The sequence below is a fragment of the Ornithodoros turicata genome, chromosome 4 (assembly GCF_037126465.1).
Source record: "Ornithodoros turicata isolate Travis chromosome 4, ASM3712646v1, whole genome shotgun sequence".
Lineage (NCBI taxonomy): Eukaryota > Metazoa > Arthropoda > Arachnida > Ixodida > Argasidae > Ornithodoros > Ornithodoros turicata.
This window is the reverse complement of record NC_088204.1, coordinates 35,829,957-35,848,502: the sequence shown is the minus strand read 5'-3', so window position 1 is coordinate 35,848,502 and position 18,546 is coordinate 35,829,957. Positions and strand designations below refer to the sequence as shown.

The following is an 18,546-nucleotide window of genomic DNA, read 5'->3' as shown; positions in this document are numbered from 1 at the left end:
ATTGCCACCCATCGAACCCGAGTTGAAACGCCTCACCATCGACGAATATAATGATGTCTGTATTCAAAGCCTGTATTCTCCAATGTGTGGTGTGTACTGTTGTATCGTAGCGACATTGTTGGCGAAAGGGAAATCACTGAGGAGCATTGTATCCTTGTTTTCCGATAATCTCGCCGCTAATGACCTAAAATCAATAAAGCTGCTAGAAAAGTTGTTTGTCGCTTAAAAACGCCTGGTGTCCTTTATTCTCTATAGCTCTCCACAAACTATACTTGCTTAGTCAGTGAGTACGCACTATAGCTCCCTATCATATCATTCTATCAATAGAGCTTCCCATCATATCAGCCTATCTTCCTAATCCATCACAACAACGCAACATTTAAAATCAGAAATACATGTATTTTTATTTTACTGCTGATTACATATGTGACGCGGACTTTCGCTGGTCTCGCGGTCACTTCTTCTTCGCGTGAGTAAAGATGATGTCGGGCGATGCGCCTCTTTTACCATCCCTGAATCTCTCCTTCTTCTCTAGTTTCAGATCTGGTAATTCTCGCATTTCTTGCAAATCTTCAACTATGAGTTGCTTAAAACGACTGGGTAGGTACACCTTTACGCGTTTATCATTGTCCATCAGGAGTTCCACGTACACGGACTCCCCGTACATAGTATCCACTGCGTAAGTCCAACACGTCGAGTTGAGCTTTTCGTTGTTCGGAACAATGCTCATTTTCTGAATGTCCCCATCACCGGGTTTCTTTAGTTTATCCAGCTTCTCGAAAATAGATGACATATCTCTCAGTGCAAGTTTCTACGCACGCCAAATGAACTGAAAATGAGGACAACTATTACCTAGCTTTCCTCATCTTGGAGACAATAGTGAAACATACCTTTCTCGTTGTGCGCTTCACCGGGAGTCGGCCGACGGAAGTAGCTTCACAGACCTCAAATGAGTTGTACATATCGCAACTTTTATATAAAGCACCCCTGGAGGAGCGCAAGGGTGGTGCGATTCTGTTTACACAATCACCCAGGAACAGCATGTGATATATGATGCGCGGGAAGGACATTTCAAAACTGCATAAGCGAACCCTTTGTGTTTGGTTACAGAAAGCTTGTTTCGGCAATGAGCAGGTGCTGACGCGGGCTCATAGGGATATTTTCCTTCAGATAGACTTGTCTCATCAAGCACAACAGTTTACTTTTGGTTTTAATACGCGTGGCCTCGGAAAACATGATTTACGAGGTGACCCAGTTTCTCGGAGAAAGCCTATTTACATCACCTTGACGCAACATTTTTTTCGCTAGGGCCCGCCACGCTGGGTGGAAGTGCGTTTTTGATATTAAACAGATGGCGCCGTCGTGCTGGGGCTTGTCTCAAGGTGACCCAATTTCTCGTTACATTACCTTGACGCAACATTTTCTTCCCCGAGAATAAAACAAAGCTCACCGTTCTATAGTATAAACTCATTTTGACCATGAAGCGCATTTTGATATAAAATAGGCGGCCCCAACGCGTTGGAACATCCCAGCAAACCATAAACATCCAGGGGATGACTTTGAGATAACACTCGAGGGACATTAAGGACATCCTGTGGATGTCCATTATGATCCAGGTGATGTCAAGATGGACTGCATGTGGACGTTCACACAAGCATCCATTTCCTGTCAGAGAGACATCCACATGGATTTTTTTTTTTTTGACCTTTCTGGGAGATTTTATGTACAGGTATTACAGCGCCAGTAATGACAGTACAGTGTACCTTAGCTTTATTGTAGCTTTATTATAGATTATTTAATGGGTATAAACAGCATACATTTCACAATATATGTAAACGTACAGTCTGACAAGGTTATGTAGCACAGTGAGTACTGACGGGAAAGTATATTAAAGTATCAAAAACTCAATCACAACAGGTCCTGAGGCTTGGATACATATCACAGTGTAACAATGACTGCTCTTGACAGTCGGTATCACAGTAACGCCCCTTGAAAATTGGTGCAGACTAGGATTAATAGTACTACGGTAAGTTTCACAATTCCTCAGACGAGGTCACCTGTATATGTCTACATATGTCTCTATATAAAAATATCCTGTAAGCTCCTCGAGGTTAGGTTAGGCATGGGAGTGTGACATAGGTCGCCTTGACCGACACACCAGACTAGAATATATTTATCAGTATATATATATATAAAAAGTGAGTCCTTTCACAGTTCGCTCAGACTAGCACACCGCGATATGCATGACAGTATTTCAAAGTCCCCTTGGACTGAAGTGTGCAATAACAGTACAACAGGGAAGCCGCCCTAGCAGTTCCTTAAAACCTCGGCATACATGATGTGTGCCAAAAATACAGGGAGTTTTTTTGCCTTAAACAGACTTTTTGCAGAACGAAATACGCTATCAAGGTGTCGAGGATAGCTTGAGTACCAGAGGTATAGGCGCGCAGAAGCAGCACAGGCAGAAACACCGCGTTAATAGTTCAGTGTTTTAAAATGTTACCTGGTCTTTTTCAATCAGTCGCTGTTGCTGGGGCTGTTTTAGTATTTTCATACACTGTCTCTGTCTTTCCTTTGTGTGCACTCCTATACAGTGAGAAAGTTGCATTGTTTATGGTACGTCGTAACTACCAGATCCCTAATTAGATGAAATTACCACCCTACTGAGGACCTGTGATTTTCCAACATGGCAGCACAAGTTGGAAGCAAGCGTGTCTACAGGAAATCTCCAATGGAGTATACCGGGTGTTTCAGTTAAATCCTCGGGCTAAATAATTTGCAAACGGGTGCACCAATCGAATAACTTTCTTTTTTACAAGTACTTGTTTGATACCGCCAACAAGCTGCGCACCGTGTGAATGAGTGTTTTGCTTGCTCATTATCTAAAGAAATATTCAAATGAGTTTCGTAAAAAGAACAACTTCTAAGGCAGGGCGCTGTCGTTATTAAAATGGGTACTACAGGTTTTGGGACCTTCAGTGGACAACGTTTAGAGGAAAATCTCCAGATGAAGCGGCCATTTGTTGCAGTAATTAATTGGTTTCAGTTTACACAATTTTGTCGTGGGTGGTCGTACTGAAGCGCAAAAGGGGGCTTTTAAACTCACTTACACACGAATTTAACTTAACTTTATTTTTGTTTAGGTGTCCAAACACAACCCACTATGGTCTTCTTCCAATGAATTACATCCTTACACACCAATGAATTACGCCCTTTTGCGCTTGGCTGTGACGAAAAACATGTAAGCCGAAATCAATTACCTATTGCAACAAACGATCCGCTTCGTTAACAGATTTTTGTCTAAAGGGTGGTCACTGAAGGTCCTAATAGGGGTAGTACCCATTTTAGTGCCCATAGCGTGCAGCTTTAGAAGTTACGTTTTTAAACGAAACTTTGAATTTTTAATTAAAGAATGAGCGCTTCCCACTCATTCACACAGAGTGCAGCTTGTGGGTGGTATCGGACAGAAAATAAAAACGAAAGTTCTTGGTTTGGTGCACCCATTCGCGAATTATTTAGCCCGGGGATCTAGGTGAGACACACGGTATAATTTGAATTATCCTTCACCCAATTTCATTCTGACATTTTATTCTATACAAGTCTTCTTACTATTGTACACTTTTAATCACAATTTTAATATTTGCCTCATTAATATTCTTCACATTCCACATTTCTTTGCAAATTTCGCATTTCAAATGAACTGCCTCCAATACAGTTATCATACAGTTATTACACCTTTCTTTGAAAGCCCCAATGAAAAAGTTAACACATTTTATCTAAATAGCCATCAGTGGTCATAGTAGCGAAGCTGTGGCAGACGCATGTAGTGCTGAGAACTATACTTACTGAGACAACTGTTTAAAACCAAAAAGCTCCCTGTGTAAACGTTGTGCTCATTCTACAGTTACTCTCGCCAGCTTTTTTTCTCGGTCTTTAGCATGTCGCAACCATGCCTTGATGTGCGTCTCCACTTCCACCTTGTTTGCTGTGGTCGTTTTTGTGTTTGCTCGTACAGCCCCTGAAATGAACGATAACCTGATTCACCAATTGGCACGTGGCGCATTCTAACAAATTATGCTATAGCTAACTAGTTAAGTACAAATGCTTAAGACGAATTCATAATTTTTAATATGTGGTGGCGTGGTTTCCGTTTTCATGTGTTTCTATGAGTGTCCCGCATTTACTTGCTTTTTGGTATTCATCTTATGTTTCAAGCATGATTTTTACTGCTTCTGTTTGCACAAATTTTTGTGTGTGCATTTGATGCGTGCAATGTGATCCAGGAAACAGGCCTTGCCATTCACTAGTGTTTTGCGCTTCTTGAGCTACTTCTAAGCTACTATGCGCTTCTTGAGCTTAGTGCAGCCATGCTGCATTAAAGCTCGCTGTTATTGTTCCTGGGTCATGTCCGTACATTTTTTATGCCAAAACCCGGTATAGTATAGTATAGTATAGTATAGTACAGTATAGTATATGAAGTATAGTCTAACTCATTGGTGGGGACGGAAAATCTAAGAACGGAAAAAATGGCAGCAGCGTCAGCATGGTACCGGTACGAATGTTCCGCCTATTTTAAGCCAGTACGACAGCCACGCATGTCCTGTGCGTTCTGAGGAAAATGGTGCACTAGGCACATGTAGGACGACAAGCACACTTGCAGTTATAGTACATACAGTACAACCAGCACTTGATGTTCCTCTAGCAAAAATGCCCTTCTTTTTAGTTTAAAGATTAACGGTTCTCACTGATGCAGTAAAGACCCTGACATTGCACTGTGACAGAGATGGCATTTGGGCATGGTATACGTACTGAAAATGATGCTGGGGAATTTGAGCACTGCGAATTTTCGTTTCCCTTTCTGGCCAATCCAGCTGTACTGTTCCGCCAAGGAGTCTGTCAATATGTAGCACAGGATGTTCCGTGTTGCGTGGCCAACATCATTACCACCAAGGCGACCCCTGTTGAAAAAACCAGTATCACTGGGCAGACCGGAAACCAGTCTACAGTGCCAAACCGGATTATTGACCCAGTATAGTCACTGGCTATACTGGTACCAGTCTCCATACTGGTAGACTGGCCAGCTCACTGGCAGACTGGCTTTACCGGTACCAGTCTCCACACTGGTAAACTGGTCAGATCACTGGCAGACTGGGGCTTACTGGTAGGCCCTGCTCAACAGCATGTTTTGACGTTCGCCTTTGTATAAATTTGACATTCACAACCTAGTAATGTTACATAGTTTCTTTATTTATGGTACTGTTTTCCTCCGCTTTCCATAGCGGGCGACATCAGCAAAAAAATCACTTAGCGTTTTTCGGACAGTTCTCATGCGCACATCTTTCGGCACCTCGGTGGGGTGGCTGTCGATGTACTTTGAGCGGCCATCTGGTAAAGAAAAAGCAAGGTATTCATGCATAAAGGTGTCCTCTGTGGAAGCGGTCATTAGAAGGGCATTACATTCTGCATCTGACCTAATCTCAAGTGATACAAAAGATAGCTTTATTACGGCCTCCAGCTTTTCAGGGGTTGCCTGGTACTTCAAGCCAGCGGTCACTCCCGGCCTGCGACATGGTTTGCCAGTCATGCTTCTTGTAGTCATTTCCTCTGGCGTCCAGAGGTGGCGTGCCAGGTCTTTGACAAGCTTTATGTCTGTTGTTCCCTGCTGAATGTACGTGAATTTATCCACGGGGATAAAATAGTAATTGCCAAGGTGAACCTGAAATACAGTGAAGTTTGCTTGAATCAAACACTGGTTAAGTATAATTTCATCCATAATTACTACGATACCCAGCATAACCTACTTTACCCTACTTTAGTCAAATTACCCCTTAAGTCAAGAAAATCTCTTCGGACACTGAGTGTTTATGAGGGCTACGTTCCAGAACAGACCCCAGAGTAGCTATTCTCCGCGTTCCAGAACCTACTCTATGACGTCACGACCTGTTCCAAAAGTGGGTAGCCTCCTCGAGAGTAGCTACTCGGAGTCAACTGGCTTTACTCCCTATCAGACGGGGGTAGGTAGGACTAGTGACGTCAAAGCTGTCGTCTGCTTTTGCTGGAGCTTGTCTCGGCTGCATCATGGAGGACGTCCTGAAATTCCATTGCGGATTTTCTGACTTGATGTTTTCTACAGAGCACCATGCACGGAACCATATGTACCACACACATCAGCTCGCCGTATGTGAAGATGGAAAGCTGGTTCTACGCGTTTTTGAGCTAACTGCGGACCAGAACAGTGCTACCGTTCCTCAAATTGTGCGGTATGAATACCCCAAATTAATGGCGTGAGTGCTTTACGAACACACGCAGATGACCCCATACTGAATTCAACACAGTCATGAAAGCGAAACAGCGGCCAGCAGATCTGATGTCCTGGGGCCGAAACGTCACTGTCGTCATGTTGAGAATCGTACTCACGCCCATACCAGCACCTACCCAAGGGTTCCCCTACCCCCATGTTCACGTGGTACAACCATGTCACGCGACTGCTCTACTCTGGAGTTAGTTTTGGAACGTAGGCGAGAATTTTGCTGAATATGCATATGGTCTTGTAATGCATCCTCATACACCTCTGCTAATATGATAGTGTTGTGTTTAATGTGAAAATGAGGATGAAATAAAGATCAACGCAACCACAAAGGCTACCAACCAGCCCACAAAGCCGTCATAGTGTGACACAACACATGACAACATAGTCTTATTGCTTATCTCTGCTGTTCTATTGATCCCTGCGTTGTAATGTATGGTCTCGTAACAGTTAACTGAAACTACATGCAGCACACATTCTTTCTGAGCTGAGAGAACAAATGTTTTCGTTTTCTATGTTTCTGTTTAGTGCAGTCGTAACTCTTGGCTCGTGTACACCGTGTGTTACCGAAAGAGATGGCAGTAAAGTTAGGTGAGAGCAGAAAATTGCCAATGCTTGGTATGGCATACCTCAGCCCCTGCAATACTTATTCCAATAATTTTGCGGTTACTGAAAGGCCAACGTTTCCCCTAAATCCACCTGCAAAAATACGTTGCACTATTTTAGTAGGGTGAACGCAGCGAATTTTTCTCTGTGCCCAGGTCTCGCTGTTGCGGCCTTCACTCCGACTGCACTTTCGAGTGGCACGCCATCGCGCGTTTCCCATTTCACAGGGCCTTCGATCTCCCGCCGATGACACTTAGTTGTGGACATGTCCACGTCGGCATTCTTATTTAAGTGCATCCCTTTTATATGCCGTTGCGAGACCAACAGATGGCGTATGCCTATTATGCCGCAGCAACTGAGGGCGGAATACTGACTCGCGATATGTAGCCGAGTATAACAACAACTTTTGCAGCAGTTTTGTTAATACTGCACAGGGTGTGTGCTTAAAAAAATTCTGTACTGGGAAGTGCTACCAAGTGGCTCATTGCTGGAGGTGCCGTCTTTATTACAGCCGCAATAAGAAGTAACAAAAAACTGCCCGGCTACATTGCATAGGTAACATATGCATCCCCTGAGCCCCTTCATTATTTGGTCACTTAGACAGGATTTGGTCAATAAAGAGGAAGGTTGCGCCACGCCAGACAAGGCGAACCCTTGTCGTGAGAACGCGTCGTTCATTCTTTTTTATTAATATATGTCACAAATAGATGTCACGATAATTTCCATCGCAGAAAGGCATGATACCTATGCAATGTGTTACTTCTTTTTGCGGCTGTAATAAAGACGGCACCTCCAGCAGTCAGCCACTCGCAGCGCTTCCCAAATTTAAATTTAATTAAAAAATTCACACCTTGTGCAGCATTGACAAAACTGTTTCAAAAGTTGTTGCTATACTCAGCTACATAACGTCAGTCAGTAGTCCACTCTCAGTCACTGTGGTATAATAGACAGACGCCATCAGTTGGTCTCGCAACGGCATATAACAGGGTTGCACGTAAATAAGAATGCCGACGTGGACGTGTCCACAACTAAGTGTCATCGTCGGGAATCAATGCAACATCAGAGAGACCGAAGGCCCTGTGAAATGGGAAACGCACGAAGGTGTGCCATAGAAATAGAAGCGGACCGAGAAATATTGACATGATACGTTGCAGTGATCCGTGCCCCTCTGTTGGTGAAGGCAGGAAGCAGGCACAGGCAGCTTACACGGGTACTCATGATATCGCAGGTTCAAAATTAATTTTTGGAATCCACAGTACAATGCGAAATGCAATCAGTGAGACTCATACATGCCAGTTTGTTCAGCAATTATAAATGGCACATGACAGAAAAATACATATGGCAAGTGATTTTGGCACACAGGAGCAGCTACAGCAAAACAATTACGGTTAACATGGTGACTTGGTATCGACAGACCATGGTATATCCCTCATGGAGAAGGCAGTCACATCTTGGGTACTTTATCGCCTCTCTCTAACAAGGCTAGTTTGAACTTTTTGCATAAAGTGCATAATTATTAGTTTCAGGGTTTAACCGGATTCTTCCGCCAATTCAAGGTGTCCTTTTTACGGTGAAACCCGATTTTTACCCGTCAAATTGCCCTCACTGAGATATCTGTCGGAATGCACACTAACTTGTTTGGCAGCAATTACATAACCATTTGTACCGAACCAGTAGAGCTAGCTTTTGAGTAGCTGAGACCAATTTCTCCCCGAATTGAGCATTTAACGTATTGGAAGTTTTTCCACTCGATTTCGCATGAATTTAGAGCACATGTTTATTTACGAGATTTCTTCAAAACTTCTTCGAGATATTTTCAACACTTCAGGATATTATTGATACAATTCCTGGCGTAAAGTAACGGCCCTAATGTCTTGTATCTCTCACATGCGGACTCCTCTGTCTTGTGAACTAAAGCGTTGGTCCCACGAACGTCGGTACTAGGGAGGTTTCACTGCCTCTACAACATGATGAGCAAACAAGATTCAAAAAAACCTTACTGTCAACAACAGAACGCAATGTGTGTGATGGCATGTAGGGAGGCATGACAACCGGTGCAGGTTTTGAAATGAACCAGGGCACAATATAAGTGATGGAATGCGTGGTGTGCACTTGTCCTTCCTTTGCATACCTGAAATTGGCTGATTTTGTTGTGTAGTAATATAAATAGATAAAATATATTTAAGTACCAAATAACAGTGTCGACCGACAAGCCTCTTCCACCAAAGGTGCTCTCCCTACAAAGAAGAAACATGTTGTTTAAGAAATGATTATCTAACAAACATACAGTACTAATAATCAAGCCGCACTAAAGAACAAAAAAGAGAACACACCGTATACATGGACTTCTAAGTCTACTTTTTTTTGTAGTCTTGTGCGGAAGTTTCCTCTTGCTCCAGGATTTCCGGCCAAACAGTTTGAGTGACATGCTCGTTCCCTGTGCGGCATCTTTCTGTTCAACCTCTGCAAGGCAAACATCCAAGTGTAAATAAGGGCACGAAAAATACAGAGATGAGGTGGCTGCCCTCGGCCTCATTAAGTCCCTAATAATGACTTTTATCTAACAATAAATGCACTGCTGTAACCATAAGGGATACATGTTACCGCAATGAATGTATATTGTACTCACCAATTTTGTCCAGCAATGATAGTGTCGTGCACCTGTTGTTCCCTTGAACTTCGCTGCTTCATCAGGGTTGTAACCCATCCATCCATCGAGCAGCCTCTGTGGTGCAAGATTTTCATCAGATATGGTACATCCAGACTCTGAAGCGTCCTGTGGTGTCCTTCTGGTGTATTCCTAGACGTGTGTTTGACAATTTCATCACGTAATATGCAAATATTGTTCTTAATGGGAACTCATATTAACACTCATAATTAAAATGTTACAGACATTGAATAGTTGCTCACCTTATTTGCCGAAGTATGCTTTCACATATACCGTGAAGTGATGTGCTGCAAATGCTGCGTCGCCTTTTCTTGTGTGTGCTTGACATGAGACACCAATTTCTGAAAGGAAATAGGGTCAGAGAGAGTTTCTCAAAAGTTGAGCTAGCTACTAAATCACTCTGTGCACTCATCAATTAAGAAAACATTAAAAAATGATTCTGGGTTGTTCGCAGTAATAGCATGATCTATATTTCAAAACGGAACAGTTTTATCTGTTCTCAGTGCAGCAACAATCAACAAACATCTGTTACCTGTCCAAGTGATGACTTAAATTTGTCAACATATGTAATTTCCAGCATAAAAAGGTCATTCATTCATTCTGACCTTCTTTAGCACTTGCTAAATGAGCAAAATTATTTTAGTGATTGATGGCTCTCAGCAGCCAAAGGCAGCGCGATAAAAATTGTCGATAAACCAACACATACGGTGGAAAATAACTATTCTGAGACTGGAACAGACTGCAAAGACACACTCAACAAAGCCTCAATGCTTTAGAACATGGATAGTTCAAAACATAGCAGGACACTACCAGGCTCTTGTTTTTTGATTGCTTGCAACTGCCCACCCATGATACACATCCAGATCTGTTGATCCTACAATGCAACACCATTTGTGCACTGACGGTGAAACGACACAACAACCGTAATCGACATAAACGTAATGAAGCGGAAAGATTACTTTCGAATTCCTGTTCATACATACACAACGAGAAACACAATATTCTTTTGCACAAATATCTATCACATTTATGCAGACAAAGCGCTGGAGGAACTGAATCCTGCACCTATACTGCGAAGATACACCCACTGCATTGAAGATATATATGGTAGAGCACGCAAAACACAAAAGACGAGAATACAACGCCTTAGTGTTAGTTTAACGTGAATAAGTAACACGAAACGAATAAATAATACATTACCGGCATGGTCCTGGTCCGGGCTGGTCCGGCAAGTTGTACGGCATGTAGTCACGGCACTGGCACAACAGCTTTTGCGTCGTCAGACGAATAGCGAACACATCAACAAACGTCACGCACGAGATGCAGTATATCTTGCCGATTAAACTCAACGATAACATACACATGAGTTGAACACAAGAAACCACGAGGAAGCCCGCTGAACGCTGCTTTGTGCTCTTTCTTCATGGTTGCTAGACGCTAGACGCAGCGGTTTGAAACCGAAACAAGCGACGGTTTGGTGACTTTAATGACTTTTGAATGAATTTTCCACACTGCTGGTTTTTATGTTATTAAGCCGACAAATTCCGTTGAATAACGAAATATCACGAATGCCTTGAGTTTCGATAATCCAGCAAGTGTTCTCGTTTTGTTTTTTTGTTTTTTAATTGAGCGACGGTGGTGATGATGGTGAAAGAGCTCGCTGTTGTCGACTTCACAGAAGTGGGCAACGTCACGACTGACGCCGTGGGGAATATGCATCCTGGGCCGCATTCTATGTGAACTGTGCCGACATAAAATCGGAGCGAAGAAATGAGCTGGCGTTGATAAACTGACGAATCCCAGATTCATCTGGGATTCGTCTGGATTCGTCTCGGATTCGTTTATCAACGCTGACGTCTCGACGTCAAAGATTCAGAAATCCACATAGCTTCCATATCAGGGCGACTTACTTGGATTGATTGCAATTAGCGCATAATTGATTAACCATGTAATATCATGTTTGAAGTAGCGCATTACCGGTAATGCGTTGCAAAAATGAGGCAGCGCGTAATTCATTATGTTTTTGAGACCCAAGTGTGCATACAGCATGTAATGTATAATGCCATTATATTCTTGACGGCTAATGTAACTCTGTTAACAACTTGAAGACAAAGTAATGACTAATACCCAGTAACTGCATACTGTACAAAAGTAACGATTTAGCGTTATGCATTATAAAGAAGTGACGCGACTAATTACTTTTTGAAGGTTATGAGTAAAACTAACACATCTCTGATCTCTATAGGACTCTACTCCAGTGGGACTATGATCTGTAATCAGTGTACACTGGATTATAGTATATCTAGCGCCAGTTTCACTTGTCCCAGTGAAACTCCAGTGCGGTAGACTGGTTTCCAGTGTACCCCGTTAAAATCCAGTACAGTCAGTATCCAGTGAAACTCCAGTACTGCCAATGACCAGTGTATCCAGTGAAAATCCAGTACTGCCAGTGACCAGTGTACACTGGTTTCCAGTGTATCCAGTGAAAATCCAGTACTGCCAGTGACCAGTGTACACTGGTTTCCAGTGTATCCAGTGAAAATCCGGTGTATCCAGTGACCAGTATCAACTGGTTTCCAGTATTGCCAGTCCGATATCCAGTCTTTTCCAGTCTGACCAGTGGCATTTCCAGTGTGACCAGTGGCATTTCCGGTCTGACCAGTAACATTTCCAGTTTAAATCTTACTGGTTTTTTCAACAGGGACATAGTTCGTCTATCTACATTTGGGTAGAGCAACAAAGATATTAGACGAGTACCAATGAACTACCTCAATGATAGTGTAATGTGCACCAGCTTTATCAACCGCATAGGTACACCAAATGGAAGGCTTGTTGTGGGATACAGTCTTGCATAAAAATGTGCTTATCCATTTCATACTGGGATAATGTTAATACTTAAAGAATGCACTACTTTAGCATTGTTTAGTTTCCTTAAGTTTTCTGTACAATATGCATAGTTCTACTATGCATCCTCTACGTTCAAATTCCATATTGACATGAAGGCATGTAGCTTATTAACCTTGACTATGCATATACTTCAGTAATGCCAGAAAGATTGCTCACCAGTTGAGCTGTCTTGCTTTCGTTCAGGGTGCTGTCAAATGCCTCCAGGTCTTCAGTGGTGGTGAAAGGTGCTTGAATCATGGACGGACAATGCTCAAGAACGCGAGTGTGTCGAGAACACAGCTCCTCCAGTACTTCACCATGTTGCAGCTGGGTTAGGCGCATCATATGCAGCAGCCTCATAGCCTGCCGTTGAAACTCTGTATGACAAGGCAGAGCACCATTATATTTGTAACAAAGTGAGGCAGTGCAACATTGTGATCACCCCAAGACGTGATGTTTTTAAATCATACTCTTGTAGTTTTAACCAGAGTGTCGAACCAAAACTTGCATTGCTTCAGTTAAGGTTCGCAGACGTTTGTAGATAAAGGCTCGATGATTCAATTTCTTAAAGTGTTTCCAAAGAGAATTGCACATACTCTGGATGACCGAAGCTTTAAGCTAAAGATCAAGTAGTTGCGTTTATGCCTAATATAGGAGGGACTTGGCAACGATTGGTATGTCACACAGCTCTGAAAAATTGCACCAACACGGAGTATAGAATTACCTGGCATGCCTTACATGAATGCAAGCCCAGTATAAGTCCACCATGACTGACTATAGTCTGCAAAAGATTACTTACAGTAGCACGTAGTGTAGTTACTGATGACATCTCTCCCGAGAAACCGAAACTGTAGTGCATGCTTATTCATTAATGTTGTCGTGTGTATGGAGAGAGAGAGAGAGAGATTATGTGTTAAATGAGAGCAGAAAGGAGTGAGACTTTTGTGTTTGACTGTTATCCACTACATGTTGCTGAACATTCAAATTTATTGAAAACCAACACAAATAATTATATAGCCATGTTGGAGCGCAGCTGTTGTACATATCTCCGTGTTTGACAAAACTCTATTTAAACCGGTAACCATGTCTCAGTTTTTGGTTCTTATGTGGTTCAGTTCCAGCACTGCAGTGGTAATATGTATATGGTTCGTTTAGGAAATAGCGTTTTTTTTTTTCGGTTCTCTCTTCGGGTCGACACCGTGGTTTTAATAGAAGTATTAGATGCTCACAATACAATATACAAGCTGGTGTGGCAATTTTTGCACTTAAGCTAAACAGGAAACAAATTTTAGCATATGTATCATGCATAAGTACCTTCGTGTGGCACAACCTTCTGTTTCCGTGATTGCGGCAGGCTGCCCTCTCCTGCTAGGAGGTCGACTGAGCACAAAAAAAAAAAAAAGAGGCATACTTCAGTAAGAACTATACAAGAAACTAAAGTCGGTTATTCAAAACACGACAATGATGATTCCGATGATTCGGATTTTATTGGCACATTTCCAACTAAGGCCATAATATTCAAAGTTACAAAATATTAATAACAGAAATGATGCTGCAGACATTAACAGCAGATGCCAAATTAGTTTTCATTATCAGAAACACTGAAGCGACGAAACTCAGGCTGAACAAATGTGCAGTTCAGTCGAGATAAGCGAAGTGCACTGGTGCCACAGAAATGATGAAGCATTGGGCAAAAAAATGAATAGCCACGAGCTTGCATGCAGGGCCTGCGCTGAGGCACGTGTCAGTTGAACCTCCATCAGTCTCCATCTGATCCATATCCCAGCTTATTGGTATGCATGTTTATCGTTTGCTTAAGGCTAGCCCACTGCTCCATGCTTCGCCTGACAATTATTACAGAAAACATGGATAGAAATAGCAAAATAACAAGTCACATATTTCTCGCTTTCTCGCTTGCAATTTCTGGTTAAATGTTCTGCTTGTTTATGCAAAAATATGGGAAAACATTGTTCCATGCTTGCTGGCAGTGAACAGAACAGGTGGACAGTTACCTTGTCCACCACTAACACTTTGCTATTTTCATGCCATTTGTGGCTTAACACGCTATAAATAATGCATTGATATGACGTGCACTACAACTGGTGTGGAAATGGTTTTTGTTTGGGAGCCGCAAACAGAGGTAGAAAAGACACTATTTGTAATGCCCAACCGTGGGTCTCACTGTGGACATCTCGTACCTCTTATATCCTGGAAGGCTTGACCACTGTTGTCATGAGTCTCAGGTTCATCTTGGCCACAGTCTATGAAAGACAGGAATTGTAACATAAACAGTTGGTGAATGCTGGCACACAAAAGGCCATTTCATGCAGTGCTCACTAATGATTTGAAGTGTCACATAACTATTTAGGATTCTTCCATCATTACGGTAAAACGTGGTTTGTAAGTGGTCAAAACAGATAGTCAAAATATCTAACAACCAGAACATCAACTATCGAGGTCATACTTAGGTTATGAGTGCTCAAACTTGGACGAAACAGAACAAAAACACAGACACGCCAGCATCCGTGTGTGTGTGTCTTTAATATGATTTTGCTGCAATTTTTCGCGATTTTTAGTGCTCTTAACTTCATGTGATTTGCAAACAACCCAATTTAGATGTTTTAAGTGTCAAGGTCATGTACAACTTATCTTCATCGGTCACTCGACTTGATGTATACATTAATACATTTAGGGCTAACTTATGTTGAAGATATGAAACATCGCATACGATTGAGGTCACTGTTAACGCTGCCGCTCTGGACTATACTTCCGGTGGGTGAAGTATGGTGACTCGCAACTGAAAGTTGTAACTTAAATTAACAGGTGCCATATAGATGCAGTAGCAAAATGTGCCTTTGACAGACTACGTAATTGTGACACTCACAGTTATTATTACCCCTCTCAGGGAATGGCGTTGGGAAAGGTGGCGGACTTGGCAGAGTGTCTACGTCGTCCACATCAGTGTCCGAGTCAAATGACTCAATCCGCTTTCTTTTTCTTCTAGTCTGTGAACCTGAAGCAGAGCACTGTAAATACTTACTACGCCCTGTCTTTATGAGACATGGCAAAGTGTGCTGTTGCGCTGAAGTGCACAATAGACACTTGGCGATAAGGGAAAGAGTACACAGTCCAGTCTGGTAGTAATATAATAAGCCCAGGGAATAAAGGCGCTAAGATTAGACACAGAATAGTTAATATTTGCAACAGGATTATGCTTCAACTATCGTTCCCTTGTTTCAAGTGCATATTGAGAAATGAACCTCTCACCTAAGGCTGGGACTTCCGCATAATCATCAAAATGCCGCAGTGGGACAGGCTTCCTCTTTTGACACCCTGTATCGGAAGCGGAGTTGATGTCTGAGGTGTACTGGGCAGCATTCAGCTTACTGTTTGCATCTTGATACGTTGCTAAAAAATAGATATATTGACAAGGTGCATATGCATAGTGCACTATTTGAAAGCAACCTAAACAAGTGCATCATTCTTTCCCGAAAGAAAGCGAACTCACAAAAAGAGCCTTTTATGGCAACGTGAAAGCTGTCCCACGACGCTGTAGGAGGGGCGCACTTCATGATGAGCTTTCGTGCCTTATCGGATGGCACTTTGGGCCATTTACAGACGCTACCTTTGACCCATGAGGCAGGAACTATTTCAACTGAATGTGTCCCACATCGCTCTTCCTCCAGAAATTCTACTATCAGGAACATCTGTGAAGTAAAAAATCGTGACTCATCTAACGCTCAACAATGTGGCCGTCATATCTATACATGTGCATATGATAGCTACTAAGCAAAATGATGCATACATTGCACCATGTAACTGCTTTCCACTATGAAACAAGGAGGTGATGTAGGTTCGAATCCCTGTACCGGCCGTGCTGTTTCACGTTTTCCCCTCGTTTTCTCTAAACCTTGCATATGAGTGTTGGCACAGTTTCCACTAATCACAGGATGTCTACTAACACCACTGTCCCCCACTTCTTGTTGTCACCTCTCTTCACATCTTGTCGCCATTGATGGTCACATTTGCTTCGCAGTGGTAACACGGAATCAAAATAAGCAAAAAACGTCGTACCATATTGTGATGTAGCACATGCATGACTTTCCGAGATTGCAACTTAAATTTTATGTTCGTAGTCCACAGGAAAACTTCCCACTTGTCTCCCATTCTATGGTTTACGGTTGTGGTGCAGCAATGGAATGACGATGTGCTTGTCCCGAACTGGAAGTTTTACCATCTTTCTTACACCTACAATTGACCAATGTTTCAAGCCAGATAGCTGAGACACGACGTAGGTTCCCACTTTAGAAGATGGAAACGGTTGAGTGTAGAAATCATCGAGTATGCAGTATGTTCTTCCAATGATACAGACATCTTTTGTTGCGCGTAACGTGGCAAAATTTGAAATTAAAACGATTTCACCAGCGATCTCGCAACAGTTGTCCCCATCCTCGGTGGTCAGGATAAATCCAGGCGTCTTCATCATCCTGTACTGAGGTCCACTACATTCCGGCACAAGTGGGCCTCCTGAGTGAGATTGTAAGAAAACCTGTTCCTGTTCCTTTGGCTTCACAGATGTTAATGTGCGTTCCCTTTCTGACAGGCGGTTGAATAGCTGCTCAAGGGGACATTGCTTTTTTCGCAGTTGGCGCTTCAGGAACTGCATGTTGTTCTCGAAAGGGAACGCGCTGAACATGTCTACCGGACCTTTATTTTTCACATCTTGTGCCAAATGTATGAGGCAGTGCACATTATATGACACGTGATGGTCGCCGTAGAGCCTCGCAAAAGTGGAGACAAAGTACCGAAGAAGTGCATCGCAGTAGTCTGCGTATTCTCGACACAGAGTTTCGCTCGCTAGAAGATACATAGCACAGTGAAAAGCTAGAAAATGTGCATACTCGTTCGCACCCAAACAATATTTTAAAACGGCTGGACCAGTGTAGAGAAGCATCAAGCGGAATTCTGTTGCTTTCCATCTGTCTAATTCAGTTAGGGTCCTCGGTTTCCTGGAGAATTCCATTATAAGCGTAACGTTTGTCCTTCACTTTCGGCATTTTAGTCCCACTTGCAACCGCCAAGGCACCAATACACACTACGAAAGCTTTAGGATAGCACCGACACTGCAGCGAAACGCGGAGCACCGAGACGCGACAAGCGAACTCAGCAGAACATCATCCTTCGTTAAATCCTATATCACGAAGGAAACAGAAAGGAAAACATGGAAATGTATGACAATTACCTTCTACAGTGCTCCCCACCGTACGTCGTACAAAAGCAACGAACACTGGAAGAGACGCTGCAAAACGTGCAAAATTCAACGAGGCGCCGAATGATGATGGTGGGGATGATGATGACAGTCGTGTCGATGGCGGTGCCGCTAACTTGATAGCACAAGCAGTAGTTTCGCTGGAACTTGGAGATGTGCGGAGGAACCAGGGGGATCGCAAAGAGATCGGCTTCCGAGATGGGTAACTTTGGGGAAACGAGTTTTGACTGCATAAAAGCTTTGTTAATAACTGAATACAATTCCTCTACGATTCAATGCATACATGTTCCGAATACTCATTTAACACTCGCTTTCGAATAACGAAAATGTTATGCTTTCGTATGTTGAAAGCGCCTCGTAGAAGGGAAATAAATTATGTTTAAATGGATTACGACTGACCTATATGTGAATCAAATTTACCTTAAGGAGATGTCTAAGCGACGTCAACAAAGGGATGTCTTTTTGCCGGCCACATGCGTACGTCTAAGAGACGTCAGCTCATGGAGGTTATTTTTGCGATGACAAATGGACATCTCATAGACATCCAAGATGGACGAGGATATTTGGACCAGTTTTGGATGTCCATGGGACGTTTATGGTTTATTGGGATGCAGCCGACTCATCCCCAAGGTGACCCAATTTCTCAGAGAAGACGTATTTACATTACCTTGACGCAACATTTTCTTCGACGGTGAAAGCTCACCATAGAGTTCTCATTGCGGCAGCGCGCGTTCTGATATTAAACAGATGGCCCCAACGTGGCCTCATCCTCGAGGTGACACATGATTTACGACCGTGTGGAAACAAGCG

At 42.8% G+C, this 18,546-nt stretch overlaps 1 protein-coding gene and 1 long non-coding RNA gene across 4 annotated transcripts; both read right to left on the bottom strand.

The window, feature by feature from the left end:
• Positions 1 to 1,900: 1,900 nt before the first annotated feature.
• LOC135391428 (uncharacterized) lies at positions 1,901 to 18,103 on the bottom strand. Of its 3 annotated transcripts, none has more exons than XM_064621682.1 (10): positions 17,710 to 18,102; positions 15,976 to 16,174; positions 15,735 to 15,875; positions 15,364 to 15,480; positions 15,196 to 15,264; positions 14,666 to 14,728; positions 13,782 to 13,847; positions 12,645 to 12,844; positions 3,847 to 4,018; positions 1,901 to 2,586 (listed from the first exon to the last, which is right to left on the bottom strand). In XM_064621682.1, the coding sequence occupies exons 2-9, from the start codon at positions 16,172 to 16,174 to the stop codon at positions 3,905 to 3,907; spliced, it is 969 nt and encodes a 322-aa protein (XP_064477752.1). In that variant the 5' UTR covers positions 17,710 to 18,102; the 3' UTR covers positions 1,901 to 2,586; positions 3,847 to 3,904. The 3 variants fall into 3 exon arrangements, with proteins under 3 accessions (XP_064477752.1, XP_064477751.1, XP_064477753.1); XM_064621681.1 differs by having other exon boundaries at positions 15,352 to 15,480; positions 17,710 to 18,101; XM_064621683.1 differs by lacking the exons at positions 1,901 to 2,586; positions 3,847 to 4,018 and adding an exon at positions 13,192 to 13,248 and having other exon boundaries at positions 12,772 to 12,844; positions 15,352 to 15,480; positions 17,710 to 18,103.
• Positions 5,510 to 11,066, bottom strand: LOC135391429 (uncharacterized). The gene is made up of 6 exons (XR_010421944.1): positions 10,782 to 11,066; positions 9,824 to 9,922; positions 9,543 to 9,713; positions 9,247 to 9,376; positions 9,103 to 9,150; positions 5,510 to 5,716 (listed from the first exon to the last, which is right to left on the bottom strand). It is a non-coding gene; the product is annotated as an uncharacterized LOC135391429 (long non-coding RNA).
• Positions 18,104 to 18,546: the final 443 nt, after the last annotated feature.